Here is a 26,707-nt window from a genome sequence, read left to right as displayed (position 1 = left end):
TGAAAAGCGCTATACAAATAAACTTTGATTTGATTTGATTTGAAAATGAAGTACTGAGAAACTGTGATGCTATCCAGTCCCTGCACTTCCATAAATACATGTGTATTTGTGTATGGGTGTAGACATTATATTAAACCAAGACCATGACCGCATTAAGTATGTAACAATAACCACAGCTTTATGGAGACCTCTCTGCCTACCCTACTGGATGGATTACCCATATACATCTACTGAATGCGGTGCAAGACGCATGACATTTTGCTAAGGTTAAAAAACACTTTGAGATTTGTTGTTCTTCTCCCCAGGGCATCATGCAGGCAGCAAGCAGGGAGAACGGTAGGCGTCACACTTCAGCAACTTTAGCGATAGCACCTACTAGCGTGTCATTTCCTAGCACTTCCATAGCGGCCTGGGCTGCTGTCTGAAATATAACTATTTTATTGCATTTAACTTCATCAAAAGTATTCCGTTTTGTTTGGAGCTTATTTAAGATTCAATAAAGATGTGATAAGCAATTAATACGTATGAGTGAGTCACTGAGAATGTGGATTGATGAGAGAGATTTTCACTGGTGGTGTCTCTGAGGGAGCAGGGTAAAAGGGAATTGGGGTGGTGGGGTATTTGGATAGGGCTGATAGGGTGATGGAGGAGATAGTAAGTACATCAGATTAGTTCTGCCACATGGCCAAATAATCAGATTAATTTTTACAGAGTAGAGGGATTAATTACTTTTGGCGGCCAATAAACAATTTCTGCACTCTTTGATTTTCATCCCAGATGGTGGACTATTGGCTTCACTCGAAGAAGAGTGACCCTTTCTGCTTTAGTCTCTCTGTCTCTCACATTTGTTTTTCACTGTCTTATAAAAAGCCAATCAGATATCCCTCCTCCTGATTTCTGACACAAAATGTTGCATGTCTCCTCATGAGCATCTATAGCTACTAGCAATTATCTGCATGCCGGTGCGGGCTAACATGTATCACCCATCCTTACAGTTCGTGCGGGCTAACGTATCACCCATCCTTACAGTTCGATCTGAGTTCAGTTTAGATTAACATGGCAAGTATTATCTATAATTTGTGATTTTTGTGTCAACTCATTAGATTCCACTGGTATTTAACATCCACCCCCTATCAAAGTTCCTTGTTTTATATTCCTTTCCCTTTAACACCGAATTTCAGACATATAGGCTATTGCTTGTCATAACTGACATCAATAAGTTTAATGACATTCCCTGAATACACCTAATCTCATATGAAGAGGAGGTCCCTGAATACACCTAATCTCTTGTGAACATGCACATTAAGGGTGCTAGCTCCATTAGATACCACTGGGACTGTGTTGTTTTTCAGACTAGTCTATATAGCGGTGATATAATAGACAATATACTCATTTCTAAAGCTTAGCTGCTGATTAACTCAGGTTAATTAGTGTGTCACTCTCAATTAAGTGGCTCTCCATCTCACTGCTGCAGTACGCCCATGCCTGGCACCACAGACAGGTATTGTGGAGGAGGGTCGACATTAGTGTGTAACTGGACATGAGAAGCTGTGAGCTATTCTCAGCAACAGACCATTCACATAAGAATGGTTTTTGTATTGACGTGTGACAAGATAGCCTTCCCACAGGCTTAATAAAAAAAGAGAAAGTGCAATAATGAAACATTTAATGTTGAGAAAGCTTTGTGACTTAATCTTCAAAAACGGGGGACAGCATTTTGTTTCTTTAAAGTATATGATGGGCACCCAAAATCCATGCACACTTTTAAATGTCTAGCATTCCATTGTTGTCCATGATTAGTTTGTTAGTGCAAACAGTACGCCAAAAAGCGAAGAGGTGTGACTCTATCTGAGTCTGACAAGAAATACATCATTTGGCTGGATACTATTATCTAGCTGTTATTGACTTATCTGCTAAAAACTTGATTAACTTGCCTTTCTTAGAAAAGGCAACTTTGCTCACTACTTTTAGTTATATAATATCAGTTTTACGCATTATCCAGAGTGACTTACAACTTCCAATTATGTAACAGAGGTAGGCAATTTAGGAGTTTTGCCCAAGAACAGTTATTGGTATAGTCCAGATCACTTACCCAGGTCGGAACTGAACACCGGGTGAGAGTGTTCTTACACACTAAACCATACCAATTACCACTGGCTTTTGTCTTGACTATTTTCCTGTCCCACAGTTTCAAAAGTTATCTGTTAAGCCTGCAGTTCTAAAAACCTTGCTGTCAGTCCAGTATAAACCCAAATAACCGTATAACCAACAATTCACTAAATCCTTTTTTCATTATGAATGAATCATTTTGAACTACTTTAATAAATGTTTTTTATGCTTTGTAATTTTAACCCTGAATTGTTTGCCATCCCCTCGAATCGCTACCACCAGATGGCAATGGGTCTATTCTTGGAAAAAAATGTGTATCTTCTCTATGAAATTGTACCAGGCTTTGTTCCTAATATAGATATTACCTGAATTGTCTTATCTCCAGGAAGACTGACGTATACCCAGTGGATTTCAGATTGGGTGGTTAACTTGGCAAGACAGGAACATTCTTTGGCTTTTAGCTGGGTTTTTGACTCATCTTTTTTCAAGGTAAAGCTCAAATCAATGATTCTTTAGGCATTTGGCTGGGTCTGAGAAATTTAGTTACTTTTTTTTTGTATGTTTGTTATTTTGTGGGAGTGATGAACATTGCACTCCTACAGTATAGCTAATGATAATGTGTCAGATTTGCCCAACTGGCTACATACGAAGCTACATTAGTCCAGTTCCTTCTGGCACTGAGCTCATCAATAAAGACACGTGAGCTAGTCCCACCTGCAGCCACCACAGCTCTTTATCTCATCTGTCTAGAACTCCGCAGCCTTTTGTATTTTTAGCAAATTGTAACCTGGCCTTTCTCTTTGTGAGGCTCACCAGTTATTTGCTTCTTGTGCTGAATCATCTGAGGATATGCCAATAAATTCTGTTCTTTTGTCCTTGGTCTGTTAAGCTGATTTTATATGATTAAAAATATTTTGTAATCCATCATCCACTATGTACCAGATAACAGTTGGATTTGATGTGTTCTTGGGATATGTGTCTGACTGAGGTATTCTGTTTTTTTAAACTTGTGTTTCTCTGCTTCAGTGCCATTGCTTCTTTGGCCCTCGGATTGAAAGACAACAGCAACAAATGCAAATGACACATCTAAAATCAACTTGAGACCTTTTGTTTGTACATGACCTTTTGTACATTAATAAACAATGCAATTACACTCCACAGGCTAAAAACAACCAAGAGGCCAAGAGTTTATATTCTGATTACCTATTCCATAAGCCTGCATAACATTTCCAATTAGGCTGAAAGTCCTGCACGGCTACCCTGATAGTGATGTGCCTTTTCCCATACTGCCATTTAACTCCATAATCCCTGTATCAACAACAGAACTGAATTAATACAATAATTGAAAACTATTACTCTAGTAATACACATATTTACATGATCACTTCTGTATTTTATAACTCCCATCAAAGGGACAACAACATCAAGTCAAGCTTTCATTTTTAGTTTAAAAAATACACAGAAACATTCTGTTACTTTGCATTTAACTTGGGAAGGGCTAAATTACACTGGTCACTGCGCATGTAATGTGATAATATGTCAGCATTAGAAGAGGCTAATTAGAACTCAGTTTGAATGAGCTGGAAAGGATTTCAAGCAGGCCTTAGAAATCACATTCATTGTTTTCATGAAGTGAAATTTATGAGGTCAATTATGTATCTAAGATAGACATTATGTAACATGGAATATTAAATACCTTTTTATACAGTCAGTGGAGATAAATATAGTGTGTGTGTGTGTGTGTGTGTGTATGTGTGTGTGTGTGTGTGTGTGTGTTTGACAGAGAGAGCAAGAGAGAGAGAGAGCAACTTTAATTCTAACAACACTGTTTTTATCCAATTGTTTAAATAATCTTAGAAATAAATCACACAAACAAATAAAAAATGAAAATGTAAAATGGCCATATGCAGACATCGTACACAGCAGATGCATACATGTATACTGTATATCCTTCACTACAGGAACTATGGGCAGATTGCTATAACAATTTCCCTTTTGTTTAAGCTAATGACCACATTTCTCACTGATGATACCAAACGCCCTGGCCAGTATCCTGGCAGTATAACAGAGCAAACACTGCCCGCTGTTACCTCACATAGGAGAGCCCCAGTGCACAGAACATTTCTGCGACAATGTGTTATGTATTTTGGTCCTTTACCAGGATTAGATTTGTACTGGATTAGACTAATTCAGTAAATTTCTATTAACAGCAGAAATACCTTATCATTCAGATGACTAATTTCTGTTCAGTGGAAACACTGTAGTATACATGTAACACATGTATCTATAAAAGACATCTTAGGAAAGTGAACTGTCTATGAATTATGTACCATATGTTTGTCTGTCCAAATATTGTTGTTGCTAAAACTTGGACTAATGAAGGAGAGGGAGATAATATTTATATTCACCTTATTATTCTTATTTTGCCCGTCCTGCTTATATTTGTTAAGGGCCATGCGTGTGCTTGTGTGTGCTTGCGTGTACGTGTGGCGGCATGCACATGCGTACATGCAAGCGTGTCTGGCCGTTTGCATGCCTGCGTGTGTGCACGCGTGCATATGTGCCGGGGTAATGGAACTGACTATGGCATAATCAGAGGTGTCCGTGCTAGCATAGGGGTGCTAAACACAGCCGTGGGAAGGCAGACGGAATTGTGAATGCCCACGGGGGGGCTGACAGAACGCCTCATCACTTCCTATCGTTCCGAATTGGCCCCCTCATCTTCTATTATCACCATGGCGAGGCTTAGCCCAGCATGACAGAGCACAGGCACCGAGCGAAGAGGAGCCACGTCTGGGGCCACCGCCACCACGTCAACGCCGTCCTCTTCTTCTCCTCCACACGCCGCACATGCCTCTCCACCTCACCCAGGAGGATGTGTGTGGTCTGCACACTTCACAATGAATGCAGCGACGTGCTCGATATCACAGAAAAGCCAGCAAAGCCCAGGCCTGCAAATTCACCTTTAAGAAGTAAGTGTTGGCACATACATTCGCTATTATTACCAGGTTTTTCTTCTTTCTGTTAGATGTTAGAGGGTCTAACAAAGCCACATGCTGTTCATAAGCTTATGGTAGAAGAGTTCATATGGAAATACTTTACCCTCTAGCATATATTTATCTAATTATGATGGTAGCAGAGGACGTGTCACTCACTTTTCAATTTGCCTTGGTTTACTGGCAGAGGTGTGAGGTATGAGGGGCCAGAAGTCTTTCAGCATTATGAGTCACATGTATGTATGGATGTAATCCATATTGTAATTTAAATACTGAAATACAGTATTCAGATACTTAGTAATATATCAATATTCAGCATCAATGATGACTATTGCATTCCAAGTCAATAGACACTTTTTTTTTTACATGAAAAGAGGTTATAAAATGTATATCTTCTTAATCAGTAAAAGGCTAGTCTGGGTTTGGTATTAAAGTTTGGTATTAAAGTTTTTAATATCAACAGACAAACCACTAACACTGAGCTTGTCTTTTGCCCCAGACAACAGTTGGTAGACAAGAATGATACATCTTCTTTCAGGTCTATGACTTGACTCGCACATTCTCAACATCACTGTCAGCTTCATAAACAGGCGGATTGACTGCCCACTCCTCCACTCCTTCAAGCCCCTGGCCACTCCTTGAGAAGTCATTTCTCAGACTCTTCTCAGCAACAAAAATTGAAAATTACAGCCTGCCCCCCCACCACACACACCCTTTACCAACAAAATGGTCATGTCATAAAAAAAGCTCATTATAGAGATAAATCATCCAATTTTCTCCCAAAAATACAGCAGCCCCAGTCTCCCTGACCACCACAAGCTGTCATCATCAGCCTCTGGCTGGGACCAGAGCTCTAGTGGTGAGCTGGTGTGAGTAATACTATCAAAGCTCCCATCAGCCCTACCATCACAGGCTTCCTTATTTAGCATACACAATGAGCTCCACACAAACATTAAGATGTCTGAATAGCACAGTAGGCCCCGTTAAAAACTCTACAGGATATGTTTCAGGCCTGTATCAATGCATAGTGGGCAAAAGCTCATGAATGCTCCTTCAATTCTTAACAAGCTCCATTTAGACTATTAGGTTGCAGTGGACTGACGTATGACTCACTCTTTTATAATTATTCAGAAAACACATCTCAATGTGTTTTTCTGTTTCAGAATTTGTATGCAAATCGTGCATCATGTCCAGCTGTGTACCCATCTTCACCAGGTAAACAACTTTGGAATTATAGCACAGTAATGAAGGAGGTAGTGCAATACACTTGCTAATGATAAGAAAACTGGAAAAGTGTAATCTGTAATCTCAGTCCCAATCTCAGGCTCTTTCCTTTCAGTGGATTGCTTATCAGGGCAAAATCTTAAAGATAGCTCAACACAATTTGTCTTGGGAATACACAGCTTTGAACATACTACAATGGGGAGAATAATCTGCTTTGTTCTTGAATCCAGAGATGCTTATCTCCAAAACAGTATTATATAGTATACAAATGTGAAGGGGAAAAAAGGGTTTTAACCTTTTGGAATTATCTTGATTTTTGCAAAGATCCTAAAATATAATCTAATGTTTACTGTAATAATAAACACAAACAAGACTATTTAACAAAACAAACACAACCTTTCATAAAACCACATTCTTACTGAACAAACTTTCAAGGTTACTAGTGGAATATTGTTTATCTGCAATAACCTCAGTAATCTAGTAACTGCAGTTTGGACATATGTAGGCACAACATCGAATAATAATGTTTCAGCTTTTTTTCTTAATTGGAAGCATTTTCTGGGGGGTAAAATACAATTTTTATGTTTTCACACCATGTTGTTGCATCACATCACATCTTTTAAAGAAATTGATTGACTCAGGACATTCGAAAATTATATTGTTGTTGATTTGCTCCTGTGTTTTGTATCACCATCATGTTACAGAATGATTGAACCTCTTATGAATCTTCAATTACAGACACCCTGACATTCAGCTATAAAATGTCTCAAAAATACCTTCCAAATTATCTTCTCAATTTCTTTAAGAATTGGTTCTACAATTATCACAAAGTATCAAGATCCTGTGACATCAAAGCAACCCCACCACAATTCTACTCCACCACAATTCTATCCCCACCACAGTTCTCCCTCCACCATAATTGTACCTCCACCACAATTCTACTTCCACAACAATTCTCCCCTCACCACAATTCTCCCTCCACCATGCTTCACAGTTAAAATGAGGCTTTGTTGTTTGTATGCAGTATTTTATCCAAAGATGTGCTCATTTGCTACAAAAACAAACAAAAATGTGTAAAATGTTAAATAATGTCTTATAATAATTAGTTCACATTATAGGGGCCATTCATGCAGAAATCCAAATAACTCCAGCGAACATATTGGGGAAAAAACCCATATAGCTTGTATATTGTTTTAATGTACAGTATATTAATACACTTCACAGTGTGGGTCTGCATGATCATCACTGTGCAAACATTTCACACGCGAGTTTGTTGTTTGTGGGGTGAAATCTGAAGTGATCAAAAGGAGAAATGGGAGATGTTCTTTTGAAGCCAAACAATTACCAGGTTACCAGAGAAGTGTGCAGAAGGATCTACAGTGAGGAATGAAGCAGACTGTGTCATTTCCAAAAACATTTATGCTACAGCTAAAATGATCTTTAGTTTTAACGTCAGTGAGACATAAATTAATAGACTGTGCAGACAGTTAGTCCATGTCTGTCACTAATGCTTAAAATACTGTGAGTCCACATGGTGAGAGGAGAATTCAGAATGCTCGGTAACCTTCACTCAGGCAGGAAGATGAGGACCTTGATGATCTCATTTGCTTGAGAGGATGGCAGTGACCTGTAGCCCATTTAATTCGATTGTTGGGATGAAAAATCTTCTTTTTTTTTTTTTTTGGCACGCTAGATATTTATGAGTGTGACATTAAGCAAGTCTGTTAACCTGTCATTCCCCATTATCATTTACTCATTCATTATCATTAGGACGCATATGCATAGATTCTTTTATCTAAACATAAAATGACAAATTTTATACCTAACTAATCAATTCAAACACCATGCACTAATTACTAACTGATGAAAGTAACATTAATGATACAAATGGCTTGTCTGAATAATGGGATTGCTAGGCTTGTGAAAAATATGGCCATTGAGTTTACTGCATCTCACAATACGAATAATGCTATTCATCCATAGACTGTGCAGTTCTTTCATAAGGTAACTTACAAATTAGAGATATAATTCATTAAGTAGTTCAGATATATAAAAATAATAATACATGTAATTGTTCCATTTGCTTAACAGCATACTTAATCAAGGCAACAATAAATATACACACATAACAGACCAATGAAAAACGCTAGGAGTAAATATTTGTTTCCCCTCATTTTAATGGTGGCTTGTAACCAGCAGTCTACTACCTGATAATTGGCACTGTCATACTCCTGTGTAACTGCTGATGGTGAAATGATTATGCATGGTTGTTAGAGACAACAATGCTATAAACACTGGTAAGTGAGGCCCTTACACATGGATCCCAAGCATGGTCAGGATTCACAATAATATATACACCAAAAGAGGAATTCTGGGAAGCTTCTTGATCTTGACCAAAAAACTTGGGTTTAATTCACAAGGTTATGGGTCTGAGCCCAATTGATAGCTAACACCTCAGCACCCCTTCTAATGGTATTTGTAATGGCAAAATCAACTTTTCGTAGAAGGTTTTAACAAGCTCATTAAAAATAGCAAAATGATGAATAGGTCTAACATTTTAGTTAATAAAACAGCCCAGCAGTTCTTAAAGTGCTAAAATCAGCATAATTAGAAGGTAATCTACAGAATGAAATAAATATTAAGATAATAACCCCTTTTTTAATAAAAAGACTGATATATGATAAAGGAGGAGCTGAAGAGACATGTGCTATCAAGGCCCCCTGTGCTTCCTCACTAAACTACAAAAATTCACTCCCTGATTAAAGTTGTGAAATGTATCACACTACATGAATGGAAAATCATGCCCAAAAGTGGGCAGAACTGAAAGTTACAGATTTTTTGTGTTGGTGACCACACCTGGGCAGTCATGGTTCTGTGGTAGGGAACTGGTCTTGTGACCGGGGAGGGTTGTGGGTTCGATTCCCAGGCAACGACTGAGGTTCCATTGAGCAAGGCACCTAACCCCAACGGCTCCCAACGGCTAGGGCTGCTCACCGCTCTAGGCATGTGTGCATCACAGCCCCCTAGTAATCACTAGTGTGTGTGTGTGTGTGTTCTAACTGCACAGATGGGTAAATGTGGATGACAAATTTTGATTGCGGTGAAAAATCACAATTGACAAATATGGCACATTTTACCTATCATTTTAATGCAACAAAAATACTGATTTAAGCTGCACCCAGTGTCTGCACCATGCTCTGCATCAATAAAAGTCTAGTTTAAATTTACATTAGAAATGTTTATGCTTACATCATAACTAGAATGACATAACTAGAACCTGTGATATGGAGTGTTAAACTGTATGTGGTGTTAAACTGTATGTGGGGTCTACTATATGCACTGTATTTTAAGACTTTTTGTCTTCAATCAGGAAAAAGCCATGCTGACATTTTTTTAAACGTTTTTGGTCTTGGCCACTAGCTGTTCAATAAAGCATAACACCAGCATTTTAATGCCTCCAGATGCTACAGCATGCCACTGGATGTAGGCAGTGTAGGGCTGTATGTGTACATTTGCAGAGGGCTCCAAGCCGTATTGGCAGTCAATAGGACTCTTTGCAGCACATGGCTATGAAATTCTCCCTTAGGGAATTCAAGCTGTTTTGGGGCTGGACTTTGGAAGAGTTGCTCTCCCTCAGAGTTTCAGGGCTGCCTGGCTCTTGTCAGGGATGGAGACAGATGGCCCACTGGACATCCAACTTCCAGCCTTCTGGTTTTCTCCTCGTGCCACATATGTTTCCCCCTGCAGGATGGTGATGGGTTTCCCTCCATCCAAAATACTCATCTCCATGGCTACTGAGCCCAACTGCTATGAGTCAGCTTCTATGTGCAGAGCCCACAACCAGCACACCTGAGCCGAGTGTTTGAGTGATCCAGAGAAACTGTGTTACAGTGCCTATGATCAAAGAAACATGTGCATCAAATTCAGACTTCATTTAAATAAGAATGTTTTATCATGAAATGATCATTATTATTTATCGCTATTTATTTAATTCATTATTTTGTGCTGTAGAATATGTTGAAAAAAGTGTGTGTACAATGTTTATACTGATTAAAGGAATTTTAGATATTGACAAGGGGAAATTGTCAGTGCCCATAAGTAGCTCAATATTCATAGCCTGAGTTATGACGTCACTGGGAAGTCTGTTTTGAGCAGACACGCATCAGTAGCTCCATCAAACTGAATGGCAGATGGTGAAATCTGTGGTCTGTGTGTCATTTTCCTATGTTATTTGCCTATTTTCTGTACACTGTAAGGGCAGACGTGGGTCAAACATTGTATGTGAAAATGTTGGTTTAGCCTGTTAGGCATTTAAAAAACATTTTATAGAAAGCACTTTTTAAATTACTTTCTTGAGAAAAGTATTAATCAAGAAATCAAGAGATTAAAAAAGTGTTTGTTCAGACTGGAGGCTAGTCTTATATTTCATATGTTTACACACTTGTTTGTTTTTTTTTCATTCGTGTATTTATTTACTCACCCAGGGAATGGTTATTTGCAAGCATTAAAAATGATGTGTCATTTGTGGCAATTCCTGATTGGACTTTATATGAAAAAACATTATCTGTCAACCTTTTATCTATGTATGAACTAGTTAGCTATTTTGTTTCAGATAACATGATTGAACATTATTGTAAGAGTCAGAATTTTCAAGGTCTATGACCACAAAATGAAGAAGGAGCATGGTGAGCTTGTCTCATGCAAACAAATAAAGGAACGTCCTGCTCTGTAAGGAAGCACCTGCCCAAAGCTGCAGTCCACCAGTGTTTAGGGAGCTTAGAAGTGAGTGACCAGCTCTCTGCTTGGTGCTACCCTAATGCCTTGGTCTTCTGTCCAGCCAACCATAGTCACTTTTCCAAAATAGTATGGCAGGAAAATCCCTAACCAGCCCAAATATATTAGTTGATAAGTTGCTGGAAGCATCTGCTATAGTTACAGTCCTCAATCTTAGTTCCAGCGACATAATAAGTTTATATTTCTCCAACCCATTAAAATAACCAGCAACACAACATACTGACTTTGTGATTACAAAGAATGTTTGCCTTGCTTCTGTTGTTCACTGTACTACATTACTGCAACTAAATTGTTGGAATAATACTGTTTTCCCCACAATTTATTTGCTCATTTATTAGACACAGAAAACACTGAAGTTGCCAGTGAGGTGTATTCAGTATCAACGCTGTGAAGATGATGAAGAAGTCGCTGTCGACACCATCTTAGTTGTATATAATGAGTTTATTACAAAGAAGATCAGCATCAAATTAAGCACCCAGAGGGAGGTCTCTGACCAGTATGAATCTCCTCTGAAATATAATTGAATTATATTGAAAATTGATAATTGAAATTGAACTGAGTCTCCTCACCTATACACAAGGACAGGACCCCACATATTAGCGTAATATCCCATCCATATGGATCTGTGAAACATGAGTATGAGAGAAAGGGGCCCTCAATATTTAAACTGGACAGAGACAGGAACAGGGTCCACCAAGAGGGACATTTAGACTAGGGCCCTTGCACATATGAAACATAGACATTACACACCTCTTCTCTGTCCAGCTCATGTATATCTTCATAGAAATTAGTTTCAAATACTCTTTCAGTTACACCTGGTCATACATAAAGTGCTACATAAGTCCAAAACACTATAAATCAGATTTACATTTCTGATTATGGAAGAATTCTGGCAAACCCATCAGCTGTTTTGTAGATGCCACATCTGTTTGGCCCAAACACAGTCTTGGCTGCTATATGCCTTATTTTTCATACTCTTGGTACTCTTAGCTCCTCTATGGCTTTTCCAAAACTATGAAAAAACATTTAGCCATTTAGTCATTTAGCAACAGAATCTATCCTAAACATGCAAAACAAATACAACTGAAAAGACTGAAGTACCAGTGATGCTGGTAACACAAAATTTTAGCTCCACGTTTCTTTGCCATGGTTTCATACTTCATTTAAACTATTTTACCAGTTGTCAAGATACTGATATCAGTACAGTTGTGTCTGTGCATATGTATTTGATCAATCTGACAGCTTCATTGCCCCATGGACTCAAGATTACGAGTTCCCAATCTTTACATTCATCATATCCATTCAGTCCTAAATGACTGGCTCCAAGTACCACCTTGATATTAAAATGGCAATAAATGTCACAGCAAACATAGCAAGTTTCTTTTCACTTTGTCAAACATAAAATCAAACCAAATGTAAAAGATTCCTAACTGTGTTCACATGGTTTTGATTGACTGATGGGTTGTTTATTTGTTTGTTTGTTGAGCATTCATCAAGTGATTTTATTTTATTGACTATTAATCTGTTTTATTATATATGTCATGAACCTGATTTACTCTTTATGTCATAAATGTGTTTTATTATTCTAGTGCATGGTGTTAGAAATTCTAATGGAATACACTGCAATGTGTTACTGTAATTTAATTACTCTCACCTGCTACAAAGTACAATACAGTTTAAATTCTTATAGTCATTTGTAATTATTTGCATATAAATAAAGAAGAGGAATTTGAATGTGCTAACCTTACCACATCTTCTTACTGTTGTAAATTCAAAAAGCAATTTGACAAAGCTACAATCAATCAGACAGTGTGCCAAAAACGTTGATTAGCTAGTTTCCCCAAACTGGCTGTTCTCTTTCTTTCTTTTTTTTTGTTTAAGGTGGTGGGGAGCTATTAGATAATAACTCAGAAGTAATGGGTAGTGCACACTTATATTCATTAATATAATCCAGTTACACTATGAGTGAAGTCATTAAAAATGTGTAATGTACTTTGAGTGGCAACCCTATGACTGTACATTACCTTTTCAAATATGACCTATTTTTAAAAATATTTTTAACACTGATATTTACTAACGTTTAACAATGATGTTTGTGTCCTAGCTTCATAGACCTTTTGCAGAGCTACCACGAAACATGTATGGACTTGCAAACTGCTGTTATTCTACTATTGCTACTAATTACTATTATTGCTACTCAACAGCATAAAATAATAATTTCATTAAACAAATATTCCTTTTGTTTGCAAAGGTAACCTGGATAAACAAACACGTCCCGATACAGTAAAATTGAACCATTATATGCAGCTGGCCAAAAGCATGCCAGGTGGCTTGCATATAACTGGTGATTATTATTATAATAAGACACTTCAACGGACAATGGCTCATGCAGAAAACTTCATGTGTGAGAATTGTTGATGTTCACCTCATACCACTTCATACCCTAATGAAAGTGTAGCTTTAATTTGTGAATGCTGACAAATTTGGATGAATGCCACTATTAGACAATTGTGACTAAACTACTGTGACTAAACTACTAAACCACTAGTTTACCACTAGTAAAAAATATATTTTTTTTAAATATTGATAAATTCTGATGAAGATATGATGATATGATTGAGTAGTTTAAACCACTGTGACTAAACTACTCAATCATATCATCATATCTTCATCAGAATTTATCAATATTTTTTAAAAAGATAACGTGCCCTGCCCTGGGTGTGGTGCAGAGCAGTGTTTCTCAACCTCAGTCCCCAGGGCCCGTTTCACAGTTCCACAGCTTTGATCTGTCCAAATTCCCAGCAATTAGGTTAGAGTAAAAATGTGGAACCGTCTGGTGGGCCTCAAGGACTGGGTTGAGAAACACTCATCTAGCCAAATCCATGTAGCCCTTTTGTAAGTATCTCATCAATATTCTAAGCCATTCTGCCACAAGTCACACTGTACTGATAAAACCTCCATACGCTAAATTATGCTAATGCCCTGCCCTGGGCGTGGTCTAGACAAATCCTTGTAGCCCTATCGTAAGTACCTCATCAATATTCTAAGCCATTCTGTCACACTGCACTGATAAAACCTCTATACACTTAAAACCACTGCATAACCATGCTGTACTAGATACAAACATATTGTAGCTGTGATACGTAAGGTAAACTTGTTGGCCTGAATATTTTCCTAACCTAAATTTATTGGGATAAATATAAAGAATGTTGAGGACCAAATATTCCACAGAAAAGTAAACTTTAGTATCGGGTGCCCTTGTGAAAGGCTTTCTCGAACAAATAAATTTGCAGTGCAGAACCAGAAACTAATTTCATTAGTGGCTGCCATTTGTGGGTGATTAAGGCCTGTTCTCACAGAGCGCAGTACTGGACACAAAGTTCTCAGAGGTTAATAACCAGTTACAATTAATTACTCAGCCAATCTGATACATTCAATGAGTCTCTCCAATCACAATAGAGCAGAGAGAATGAGTTGAACATAAGCAAGCCATATCCCTGGCATGATGCAGTTCAAGGGGAAGGCATTAGCAATATCACCACTATGTCACAACAGTAAGTCACAGTTGTTGAAAGGAACAAAGGCTGTTGTGTGTATTTGCCTCAGAAGTGACTATCAAAATTTGCAAAAGATTTGTATTGGTTGGTAATAGCAAATTATCCAGTTCAACAGTTTAATGCAATCCTACATTAATTTCTACAGTGATGACTGCATTCATTCCTTTAAGAACAAGATATTGTCATGAATGTCATAATGACTTGCATCAATCACTGATCATAAATTATGCATGAACAATTTATAAAAACAATACAGATTTTAAGCAAGTAGAAAACTTCACAATGACATTTCTAGATGTTGGCTATGTACTCTGCTTGATTCACTATAAATGTGCTGAGAGGTTTGTTTCATTTATCTGTTTATTATTTATAAGTGTAAATATCTTAATCAAAATATAAACATACAGTATACACTAATTTCTTGGCATAATTCATGAAAATATGCTGTAGGTATTTACACATACTGCATTTGTGCCTGCAGATGGAAAGATTGTTTTTGATGCATGTTGGCAAGAATTCCAGCAAATAACCATAAACCACAAACCATAAAATGGAAAAAACATGCTCTTGAAGAACTGTATATTGACATAAATTATGTCTAAATATACTAATCACAAACAAAAACCAATAATCCCTCTGACAGCGTGCAACCACTTACATTCTCACTTGAAAGATGCCTTTGGCTTATAGCCAGTCAACTTGTCTGGCCCTTCGCCTGACTGTCATGTTCTACCAGCAACATAAACAATATCCCAAACATGAATGAGAAATGTCTAGTCATGGGCTGTCTTTGCCAGCAGGGTCTTACTGATGCAGCCCTGTAATCACTTCCTGCCAAATGAGAGTGTCACATACGTATATCAGACCTGATCTATCAACCTGAGTACTGATTTCTTTATTAGGTGAGATGCTGACCACCCTTCATCCCTAGCTAACATTCCCAAACTTCAGAGGGTGCTGGATTGGTAGCCCCTTCTTCTAATAATCTGTACAGATTACACTTCTGCAACATTTCTCTTGTGTGTTGTGCTCTGCAGTACTATCCAGTCATTTCAAGTACATTACTTATGGAATCACGTCATTACAATCCAATCTGACATGAATTACAAGCTATACATACATTTGAAAAATGTATGAAAATGCAGAAAAATTTGTTTCAATGATGTGCTGTTTTTGAGCTGTGAAGAGCAGGTCCAATGTTATGTTCCACTTCACCTTATTAAGGTAAAATGTAATAAAAAAGGCTATTGAAATTTGGACTGATGGCTGTGCACTTGTGTCTTACTTCTAGCTGTTCATGTAGCATGAGTTTATCATCAGAGGTGGTACTAAGTACTAATGTACTCAATTCCTGCACTTAAGCACATTTTAGTACATATCTACACTTTAATCTGTACTTTCATTTTGACTCAAAGCTTTTCATGTTTATAATTAATATACAAATCTAGTTTAAAAACATTTTTTTTAAGAATTCAAAATCCGTCTTGATGTGAAACAAGAAAATGTATGAATGTATGATCCTGAGATATATATCTGTACATATCTACAGACAACCTGTTATTGGTTACTGCCTCAGCACCACATGAGACATGGTTTAGCACAGCAGTACGGAGTTTCTTTCTTTTATCTACAAAAGCATACAAAATAGCGCCCTTGGTCCCAAACAGCACTGAGAACCAACTGATGCTTAGACGACATAAAGCATTCTGGAGCATTCTGGATCTACATTTGTTATTATATAGTAGGGAGCTTTCCTTCCACTCAAAATTGACAGTAAATGTCAGTTCATTTTTTTTATTATAGTCTTGGCCTTTATGTGCCTTGGTTTTATGTAAGGGAAAACACCTAATAAAGTGGAGGTTAACAACTATCAGATGAATGATAGTGACGATGTTTTGGTGGGTGTTAACTGATTTATACAATACAAAGATATTTAGCAGCATTTACTAAATGTAAGCTTTTTGGATGTTATTTTGCATATGTAATTACAAATTCTGTATTTAATCAAATAGTCCTGCCACCTCTGCTTTTCCCAGTTAAAAAACTGGACTGAGGTAGAGATTGAGAAGTGGGAGGCACCTGTGTAGGTTGATAGGTGTTTACTCAGCCTCCCTTGTGCCATTTTTTTCTAGACACCTTTCTTAAAGGTGATTAATCATGTTTTTAGTTCTCTCACTCATTTTATTTCTCATGTTGCAGGACATCCTGTTTAATAGGATAGAAGTGTAATAAAATAAAATGGTTTATTTTTTGTCAAATAACAAAAAGCAAAATGAGCGAATAAAAGACCAAATCTAAATCAAATTAATATTTGGTGTGACCACCTATTGCTTTCAAAATACAAAAATATATACATTCTTAATTGAATTAAACTGCAGAGAAGATGTTCCAAATATCTTGGAGAACTAATCACAGGTCTTCAGTGGCTGTAAGGTTTTTCAAATCTCTTCTCTCTTCATGTAATCCCAGACAGACTCGATGATGTTGACATCAACACTCTGTGAGGGCCAAATCATCACTTCCAGGACTCCTTGTTCTTTACACGGAAGATAGTTATTAACTACTGACAGTATGTTTTGGGTCACAATCCTGCTGCAGGGTAAATTTTGGGCCAACCAGACACCTCCCTGATGGTATTTTATGATTGATAATTTTTTGCCATTATTTCTCAGCACTAAAGACACCAATAATCCTGACTAAATCTCGAACTACATTTGCTGAAATGCAGACCCAAACTTGAAAAGAACCTCCATGATGCTTCACTGTTGAACCTCCATCATGTTGCGCCTCTACAATGCTTCACTGTTGAACCTCCACCACGTTGAACCTCTACAATGCTTCACTGTTGAACCTTCACCATGTTGAACCTCCACCATGTTGAACCTTATGTTGAACAATACTTCCATGTGAGCTTCACCTTTGTAGCAGTGTTTGGCTGTTCACCCAGTTTTAAGCTTCCTACACAGCTGTTTCTGTTTCAGTTAATGACTGAACCTACAGTACATATGAAAACTATGTTCATTATCACCTCTTTGGTTTAATGGCTAATCATTCACCTGTCTATAATCCTACAAAATCCCTGCAAGTGTACCTAGAAGAATTTGGTGGTTTTATTTTTTTTTTAAGCATTACTTTAAAATGCTTGCATTGCAGCATCTTTCTACACCTGCCTAAATATTTTTTTCACATTATTGTTTGTACCATACATTTGATATGTATGCCACTACAATTTGCTAGCTGGCTAGCTTGTGTTGTTTACTTTCTATCTCAGAAACATGTTGAATCCGATTGTGTAGTAGCCATTTCATGACAATGTTTAAGTCAGCTATATGTATAGCCCTTGGATGCAGTTGTGCTCTCCTTCTGACAAGTGAAAAAAATGTAGCTGCAGAGAATGAAAGAGACATTTCAAATCTACTTCTTTTTGGAAACAGAATTGAGAATGTCATATTGGCTAGCTGACTAGCTTTTTGTCTTTAAATAGCTATTCTGATAACTTTTAGTCATAATTCCAGTCCAAGCACTTTACTGATATTGCTCGTAATGATTTCCATTTAAATAAAGCCTCTGGGGGAAAATGTTGTCTTTTAGTGCTTGATTTCAGTGTAGCCTTTGAACATAAAATTATTTTAGACAACTCAGGACTCACAGGAACAGTTAAAAATGCTTTAGATCATAGTTACAGGGTAGGAACTACTTTGTTGAAATTAACAAACATATCTGAGTAGGTGTCTATGACCTGCGGTGTCTCCTAGTGACTTATTGACTTCCTGTCAAAGCTAAACTTTTTCAAAAACTCATCCATGCATTTATTTCTAGCAAAGTTGATTAATATAATGGCATCCTTATTGATCTTTCAGAAAAACTCTGCCACAGTTTTTGGTAGAAGCAAAAGATTCATCACCTGATGTTTTAAATCTTTCTGTTGGTCCCCAGTTTCTTGCAGAAGTGATTTTAAGGTACTATTACCCATTTGTAAATCATTAAATAGTTTGGAACCAGTGCATCTGATACGCTTAAGCAATATGATCTGAGCAGGACCTCAAATCACCTAAACATCTAAATAAACTTGTCTTGCTTTGCTTGTGTCACAGTGTGCAGGGTAGCCAGCAGGAGAGGCACGCCCACTGACACACACACACACACACACACACACACACACACACACACACACACACACACACACACACACACACACACACACACACACACACACACACACACAGCACCTGCCCTGCTCCCAATCACTCGATTATTAACCACAAGCACCTGTGTCTTATTTGTTCTCCGCCTATTTAAAGCCCAGAGATTCTCTTCTTCTCTTCTTGCACATAAAGCACCAGCACTGACATCACGAGTGTAGCCTGTTCTCCTGCATCTCAGCCCCTCAAGTGTTTACTGCCAGCATATTTGCTTTCTTTCTTTTCATTTTTCGAGCTTGTCGCTGAGCCTCTTTCTTTCTTGTTCTTAGTGCTTAGGAATAAAGACACTCCTTGTTTGCACTTTGTTTTTCGTTCCCTCCCTGACACCGTCACAGCTCGTCATTAAGAGGACTTGGAAATGACGAGCATAACTAAGAACTAAAGAATTAAGAACTAAAATTTGTGGGGTTCTGGTAAATAAGTTTGAAACATCTTCAAAAGGGTCTTGTTGAAAACAACTGTCATTGTATTACTCAAGCCTAAAAACATCTGTAAACCTTTATACACTGTGTAAGGAATGCCACCTGATCTTCCCTAACCAGCCTCACCTCAGCCTTTCAGTCATACTTATACACCTTCCCACCATGTCTTAGTCGCGAAGTATTGTTGACTCATGCCACATACCGAGCATTTCCATTGCCTGTTTGATCTCCCATGTTCTGACCCGCTCCCCAGACCTCGTCTCCTGCCTGGCCCTTCTGTACCTCCTGTATTCTGCTCTCCCGTTACGACCCTGGACCATCCCGACCACCCCAAGAGAACGTTAATGCTACTAAGCTTAATGCTAGTGATCTACCCGTCGTTCTCTGTACACGTGATTTATGTAAATAAAAGCGGTATACTTCTGCAGTTGGATCCCTCTCCGTCTGGTCAATACATTACAACAACCCAGGTGTTGGCAGGATGTGGAGTTAAAACTATAGACAGGCACATGCAACTCAGTAAAAAAGCTAACACAAATAAAGGGTCTAAACCAGACTAAATGGGCATTTTAAAAGTAAGCCCTCACAAGGAAAACCAGCTTAATAACGACACCTGAGGTTTCAGAAACACCAATGGGTTGAATAGAAACAAAAAGCACTCTTGTAACTTGTTTTGGAAAACATGTTTCATAAATTACACTTTTCAGATGTATGATAAAAATTGTGTATACTTTGTTTTAGCACCCTTAGCACCCAAACTACATTTAACTGAAAATTCATTTACCAGGACAGACACTACTGAAATGATGGTAAGTTTCACTATTTCACAGCATCAAAGTGAATACTGTAGAGTTTGTCCAATTTTATGGACACTTTAATTGGCAACTGATGTTGTTGTAGCTAAGATGAAAATGTTTGGCCATAATCAGTATATTTTGCATAACAATTGGATGCATATCTCCGAAAGATATACATATATCAGATAATGACTAAAATAGTCCAATTATCTAGTTCAATTTGACCTAGAAACAGCCTCTGTCAGACTGTTTTTCATGACAGTTTATTAATACAACAGCTATCCAAAGCAAACCAGTTTAAAATTGAATGTTTAAAAGAGAAAGAATGACATGAAAAGGCTCTCATCATTTATCCTACTCAAAGGAGACTTAAGGGTAACTAAGGAAGAGGTTTCTTTCTTTTGGGGAAACATGTATATGCTAAATCATATATATTAAACATATCATTTAAATATATTAAATTTCATATTGAACTAATTATATTTCATTTTTTCATACTTCATTTGTTTATGAATTTATCATGTAATGCCAGTAGTAAAACTAATAGTAGCTCATAGTGAAGAGATCATAAAACTCACGATGCATGATATTTGGTTCACATAAGAGGAGCAATTTAGGACAGATACACCAAATGAATGCTGCTTTAATGCTAGTCAGATCCAGGGAGGAGAGGAAGCCGGCAATGCTGGAGTGGACAGGATACACGATAGCCAACTTAGGAACCATAAAACCATGGAATGTGAGAGAAAAATATAAAAGTTATGGCACATGGAATGGAAAGCAATGTTGTTGCTATTATTATTATGAGTAGTAGTTGTAAGAGTAATGGAAATATTTATCAATAAGGACAATCTATTTTATTCATTGAAAGTGATATATTATATATATATATATATATATATATATATATATATATATATATATATATATATATATATATAAAACATTGAAATCAATTTCATAAATCTTATAAATTTGTCACGTAGGGCAACGCCCCCTCTCGTAGCTGTCACTCTGGGTTCCCTCATGTCCGTGTTCCCTGCCTGTTTGTCCCGCCCTGCTCGTTGGTTCTATGGATTCCTTGTTTGTTACCACGCCCCTGTGTCATTGTCATCACCTGTCCCTAGTTTAGTCCTGTGTATATTAGTCCCTGTGTCTCCCAGGTCTAGTGGTCGGTCTATTTGTTTATGCCTGTGAGTTGTCAGATCTCGTTCATCGTGAGTACTGCCGTGTTGCGCCTTGTGTTACCCGTCACCCGTGTATTTTGCCTGCCCTTCCGTAGTCAGTCTTCCTTGTTGTTTTCTTTGTCCGTGTTCATGCCTTTGTACATTTCATGTCAGGATTGCCAACCCGTTATGACCCATGCCCGTTACATCGACTCTGCCTATGGAATTTCCTGTAATAAATCTCGCTCTCCTCAGCGCTTGTGTCCGCCTCCCTGTTCTGCCCCGCGCAGATCATTACATAAAGACCGACCCTACAAGGACACAGCGAGGGAGCGAGACTCTGGTGAGTTTAATCGCTGTGATGAGATGTTGGCTGGTTCGGTCCAGTTCAACTCTCCGATATTGCAGCGTGAACGAACCAGAGACAGAAATTCCCCTGGCGCTGTGGGAACACGGAAGTCTCGACGCGCACCAACGAAAGCCCAGTCACTTTCGGTTTCGACTGGCTTTCGCGTCGAGACTCCTATTGAGCGCTACGTGTCTGCCCGGCTTGGCGAACACCACAGGCGTGAGCAACCTGTGGTGCAAGCAGCGGGCAGACGGAATGAGCGCACAGACGAGCGTTGGCTTAACCCTCGGTTTGCTCTCGGTGGCCACTGCGAGCTCCCGACGCCTCGGAGGAGGCGGAGCCGTCGCAGAGAGAGCAACCGAGAGGCTTCTGTGTCTGTGTGTTCTTCCAGGCTCAACCCGGACACTGAGGAGGAGGACTTAACATCGCTGATCCCGCCGGCTACTCCACAGGACACCCCCATGTATTTTTTGGGGGGGAGTACAAGCCACGTCGGCTTGGCGGACACACCCCCCGATGACGTCAGTATGGTGGCTCCGCCCCCCGAGGACGTCGGCTTGGAGGACACGCCCCCCGATGACGTCAGTATAGTGCCTCCGCCCCCCGAGGACGTCGGCTTGGCGGACACGCCCCCCGATGACGTCAGTATGGTGGCTCCGCCCCCCGAGGACGTCGGCTTGGCGGACACGCCCCCCGATGACGTCAGTATGGTGGCTCCGCCCCCCGAGGACGTCGGCTTGGCGGACACGCCCCCCGATGACGTCAGTATAGTGGTTCCGCCCCCCGAGGACGTCGGCTTGGCGGTTCCGCCCCCCGAGGACGTCGGCTTGGCGGTTCCGCCCCCCGAGGACGTCAGCATGGCGGTTCCGCCCCCCGAGAACGTCGGCTTGGTGGCTCCGCCCCCCGAGCGCATCTCCTCACCCCAGGTTCCAGTTCCCGCTGCCCGTAGGCAGTCCACGTCGGTTCCTGTCCCCGCTGCCCGTCGGCAGTCCACGCCGGTTCCTGTCCCCGCGACCCTGGAGAGGTCGTCCACGCCGGTTCCTGTCCCCGCGACCCTGGAGAGGTCGTCCACGCCAGTTCCTGTCCCCGCGACCCCGGAGAGGTCGTCCACGCCGGTTCCTGTCCCCGCGACCCTGGAGGGGTCGTCCACGCCGGCTCCTGTTCCCGCTGCCCGCCAGCGGACCCTGCCTGTTCCCGCTGCCCGCCAGCGGACCCTGCCTGTTCCCGCTGCCCGCCAGCGGACCCTGCCTGTTCCCGCTGCCCGCCAGCGGACCCTGCCTGTTCCCGCTGCCTGCCGCCCGGCCGCGCCTGTGCCCGCTGCCTGCCGCCCGGCCGCGCCTGTGTCCCCAGAGACTGTGCTGCCCTCTATTGGGCCTGGACTCTTTGTGCCCCCTGCTCTGCCATGTGCCCCTGTCTCTTTGCCCATGTTCCCCTTGCTCCCATGTTCTGTCCCTGGTTTTGTGTTGGTCCCAGTCCCTGTGTGTGTGCCTGTTCGTGTCCTTGTGCCCGTCCCTGTGTCTGGTTCCAGTGGTGTCCTCGCTGTCCCGGTTCCCGTGTCTGTTCCCCAGATTGTGACCCACTTCGTTCCTGTCCCAGTCTCCGTCGTCCAGGCCGTGTTTGCCTCAATGTTTACCTCTGCCCTGTCCCATGGCCCCGCTCCAGTGTCTGTCCCCGGTCCTGTCCTGTCCAGTCCTGCTCCTGTGCCTCGCCCTGGCCCTATCCGGTCTCCTGTGTCCCGTGTCATGCCGTGTCCCAGGTCCCTCGTCCTATTTTGTCTGGTCCTGTCCCTCCGGTCTGTCCTGTGTCCGCTGTCCCTGTCCTGTCTGCCCTTGCGTGCCCCGGAGTGGCACGCTTTGAGGGGGGGTTCTGTCACGTAGGGCAACGCCCCCTCTCGTAGCTGTCACTCTGGGTTCCCTCATGTCCGTGTTCCCTGCCTGTTTGTCCCGCCCTGCTCGTTGGTTCTATGGATTCCTTGTTTGTTACCACGCCCCTGTGTCATTGTCATCACCTGTCCCTAGTTTAGTCCTGTGTATATTAGTCCCTGTGTCTCCCAGGTCTAGTGGTCGGTCTATTTGTTTATGCCTGTGAGTTGTCAGATCTCGTTCATCGTGAGTACTGCCGTGTTGCGCCTTGTGTTACCCGTCACCCGTGTATTTTGCCTGCCCTTCCGTAGTCAGTCTTCCTTGTTGTTTTCTTTGTCCGTGTTCATGCCTTTGTACATTTCATGTCAGGATTGCCAACCCGTTATGACCCATGCCCGTTACATCGACTCTGCCTATGGAATTTCCTGTAATAAATCTCGCTCTCCTCAGCGCTTGTGTCCGCCTCCCTGTTCTGCCCCGCGCAGATCATTACAAAATTGTATAAAGCAAAACAGCAACAACCAAAAATATGCCTAACCCATTTTCTGTTAACTGACCTGGAACAGAATACAAAATATTTGATCTGCCTGGTCAGCCAAGATGATGATGAAGAAGTCTCTGATGTTGAGTACCGAGCCCCCATTCATCAGATGCAATAGCATAGCATATCTCCCATCCCATAGGCCACTTAATCTGCTAAACAAAGACGTTCACAAAGATCCTAAATGTGGTAATCCATTTGCGTGATGCATGCTCTAGTGCATAAACGTGCAGATGCATGCGTGAACACAGACACACGCTGCTGGTGTTGGATGCTGTAGAAGGGAAGGAGGATGCCTCCTCTCCTCTGGCCTACTCTCCTCCCCCTCTCCCTGTCTGCTTCCTCCATCTTCCCCCGCTCAGCTCCTCCCTGCACTAGTCTCAGTGGCGAGAACAATACATTCTATGAGACAAACAGCCAAGGGAATAGATTTCTCAAACGGTACCTTTGTTTTTTTCTGAGGAAGCACTTCGTTTAGCATTCACTCCAGACGCAGTACCAGCAATCAGACTGAGCCCAGAATAACAACATCACATGACTCTGTGCCACCTGCTCCTTTTTTCTGGTCATGTGACAGAGATAAAAAAGGAGCTTCTGGGATGTGTAGTTTGAATGAAGTAGTCATAGAAAATGTAAATTTTAGTTATTAGAAATGCACTGGACACCCAAAGCATGTGGAGAAATTCAACTAACTACATATTTTAAGATAAGAATAGCTATAATCAAACCTGTCAGCAATAAAGTGTTGCAGATGAAATAAAGAAGAAACCATCTATAGTGTCACATAAAATATTTAGTATGTTTTCATACTTTGGTTTGGAGCAAATTTTTTTTTCACATGTTTCTTGAAAAACTTATGCCTTATGCCTAGTGCTGTTGATACAGGTTTTGGATGCCCCACGACCATGACTATGTTGAATGAAGTGGTTTACAAGGTCAATGTTTTTTGAACATGAAAATAAAAGGTTGTAATGTGCCAATAATGCTAATTTTGTTTACCAGTCACAGGTTAGGATAATCTTTGACTAAACAACATACTCAGTGGGAAATGTCCTTTCATTGGCCTGGCATGAGAATGGGACGTATCAATAGGACTGTGCAAGCTGCAGACACAGGGGGGGATGACCAGGAATATTACATTATTCAGTGCATGTCATTATGAGTACTAGTTACTTCCCTGGTTTAAGAGAGAGTGAGAGGTTGAGGGACCACGCACACACACACACACACACACACACACACACACACACACACACACCTTCGCTGGTGTAACAATAAGGCATAGGCTACAGATACACAGATCAAGCCTTCCACAGGCAGAGAGGGAGAAGTGTTAAATGCAAGTGGCAGACTGCAGCAGTGTAAAGGGGAAGAGGATTAACGTGAGTGAGATGTTACTGTGCCAGACTCTTAGTGTCCGCAGTATGATGACACTGATGTGTGCTTTAGTTCTTTCCTACAGTTCACCTCTGCTGCAGTTACACAATCACCATCCCATTCCCATATACCCTCGCTGGTCATGACAGACCTACAATTCTTGGTATTTTGAAGTAAAGCTGTATTTCTGAATTGTCAAAAGTCACATGATCGGATGGGCAGTTTATTTAACAGGAATTAAACCATCTGTTCCACCTATCTGAGCACAGTATATAATGGACAGCAGTGGACTGAAGTGTTATCTGCTACATTCTCTTACACAGACTTGGGGAAGAACTGTACTGATGGGGTGTGATAGGAAACAGCACGCAACAGTCTCCTGACTGAATTATAGATGGCTTCCATCTGCTGACAGAGGGCTGGTCTGTCAGGCCTTCTTAGTGTCACCACTCTGTGTGCTAAGTGATCTAGTCCAGTTTGCTGTCATCACCACAGAATAAAGGAGATTCCCTCCTCTGTCACATCTCTATGTCCAGTCTGAACAATATGGCCCATATACCAACTGGTGCAATACACCATCGTGCGGTTTAGTTCACCATTAATTGGCATTACATCTTAAGGTATTTACACCCTGTAAAATCATAACAAATAACTTCTTAGTTTCAGTGATTTAATTAAATTTAACCAATGATCTTCTGCGTAGTTCTCCACCAGCCAGAATTAATTAAATTAAATTACTCATTTGAAAGTTTTAATGGGCACCCTGTAATCATATCCATTGGAAGATATGAGAGGAATCATCTTGTGCAAGCAAGCCTTAAACTTCTCTTACACTCAAGTGGTGAGTTCAGCAGTACAATCTTCACTTCCCAGAGTCCATTATTAGATGTATGTTAGATTGGTTCTCATGTTGTGGTGTAATACAGCTTTATTAGCTAGATATGAAAATATTTCAAAAAGGGAATATTCATACAGGACAAGTCACACGTTTGATTACATATGGATACAAGAAGTTGGAATTTACATGGGCTGCCTGTTTGTCATTCACAGTTTCTGCAGAAGCCTTTAGTTTTTGTGCCTTTATTTAGTGCATTACACACTCTATGTGTTCTAAATAAAGAAATGAATGTTGAGTCTCTTGCCTTTGTTGCTCTGCATTACAATTGCCCAAAATCCTTAAACACTTGGTTAAAACATTGTTAAAGATCTCTCTCTCTCTCTCTCTCTCTCTCTCTCTCTCTCTCTCTCTCTCTCTCTCTCTCTCTCTCTCTCTCTCGTCAGGGAAGTAGTTGATGTGCAGATATAACTTTT

General features: G+C 40.3%; 1 protein-coding gene across 1 annotated transcript in view; it reads right to left on the bottom strand.

Annotated features, from left to right (window-relative positions):
* tsnare1 (T-SNARE Domain Containing 1) overlaps positions 1-24,564 on the bottom strand; it is a 117,860-nt gene extending 93,296 nt beyond the window's left edge. The window contains exon 1 of the mRNA XM_076971511.1: positions 24,465-24,564. Within this exon, the coding sequence (XP_076827626.1) occupies positions 24,465-24,500 (36 nt within the window). The 5' untranslated portion in view covers positions 24,501-24,564. The remainder of the gene's footprint in view (positions 1-24,464) is intronic.
* Positions 24,565-26,707: the final 2,143 nt, after the last annotated feature.

The sequence above is a fragment of the Brachyhypopomus gauderio genome, chromosome 13 (assembly GCF_052324685.1).
Source record: "Brachyhypopomus gauderio isolate BG-103 chromosome 13, BGAUD_0.2, whole genome shotgun sequence".
Taxonomy (NCBI): domain Eukaryota; kingdom Metazoa; phylum Chordata; class Actinopteri; order Gymnotiformes; family Hypopomidae; genus Brachyhypopomus; species Brachyhypopomus gauderio.
The sequence above is the reverse complement of the archived record's forward strand: the minus strand, read 5'-3'. Positions and strand labels throughout refer to the sequence as shown.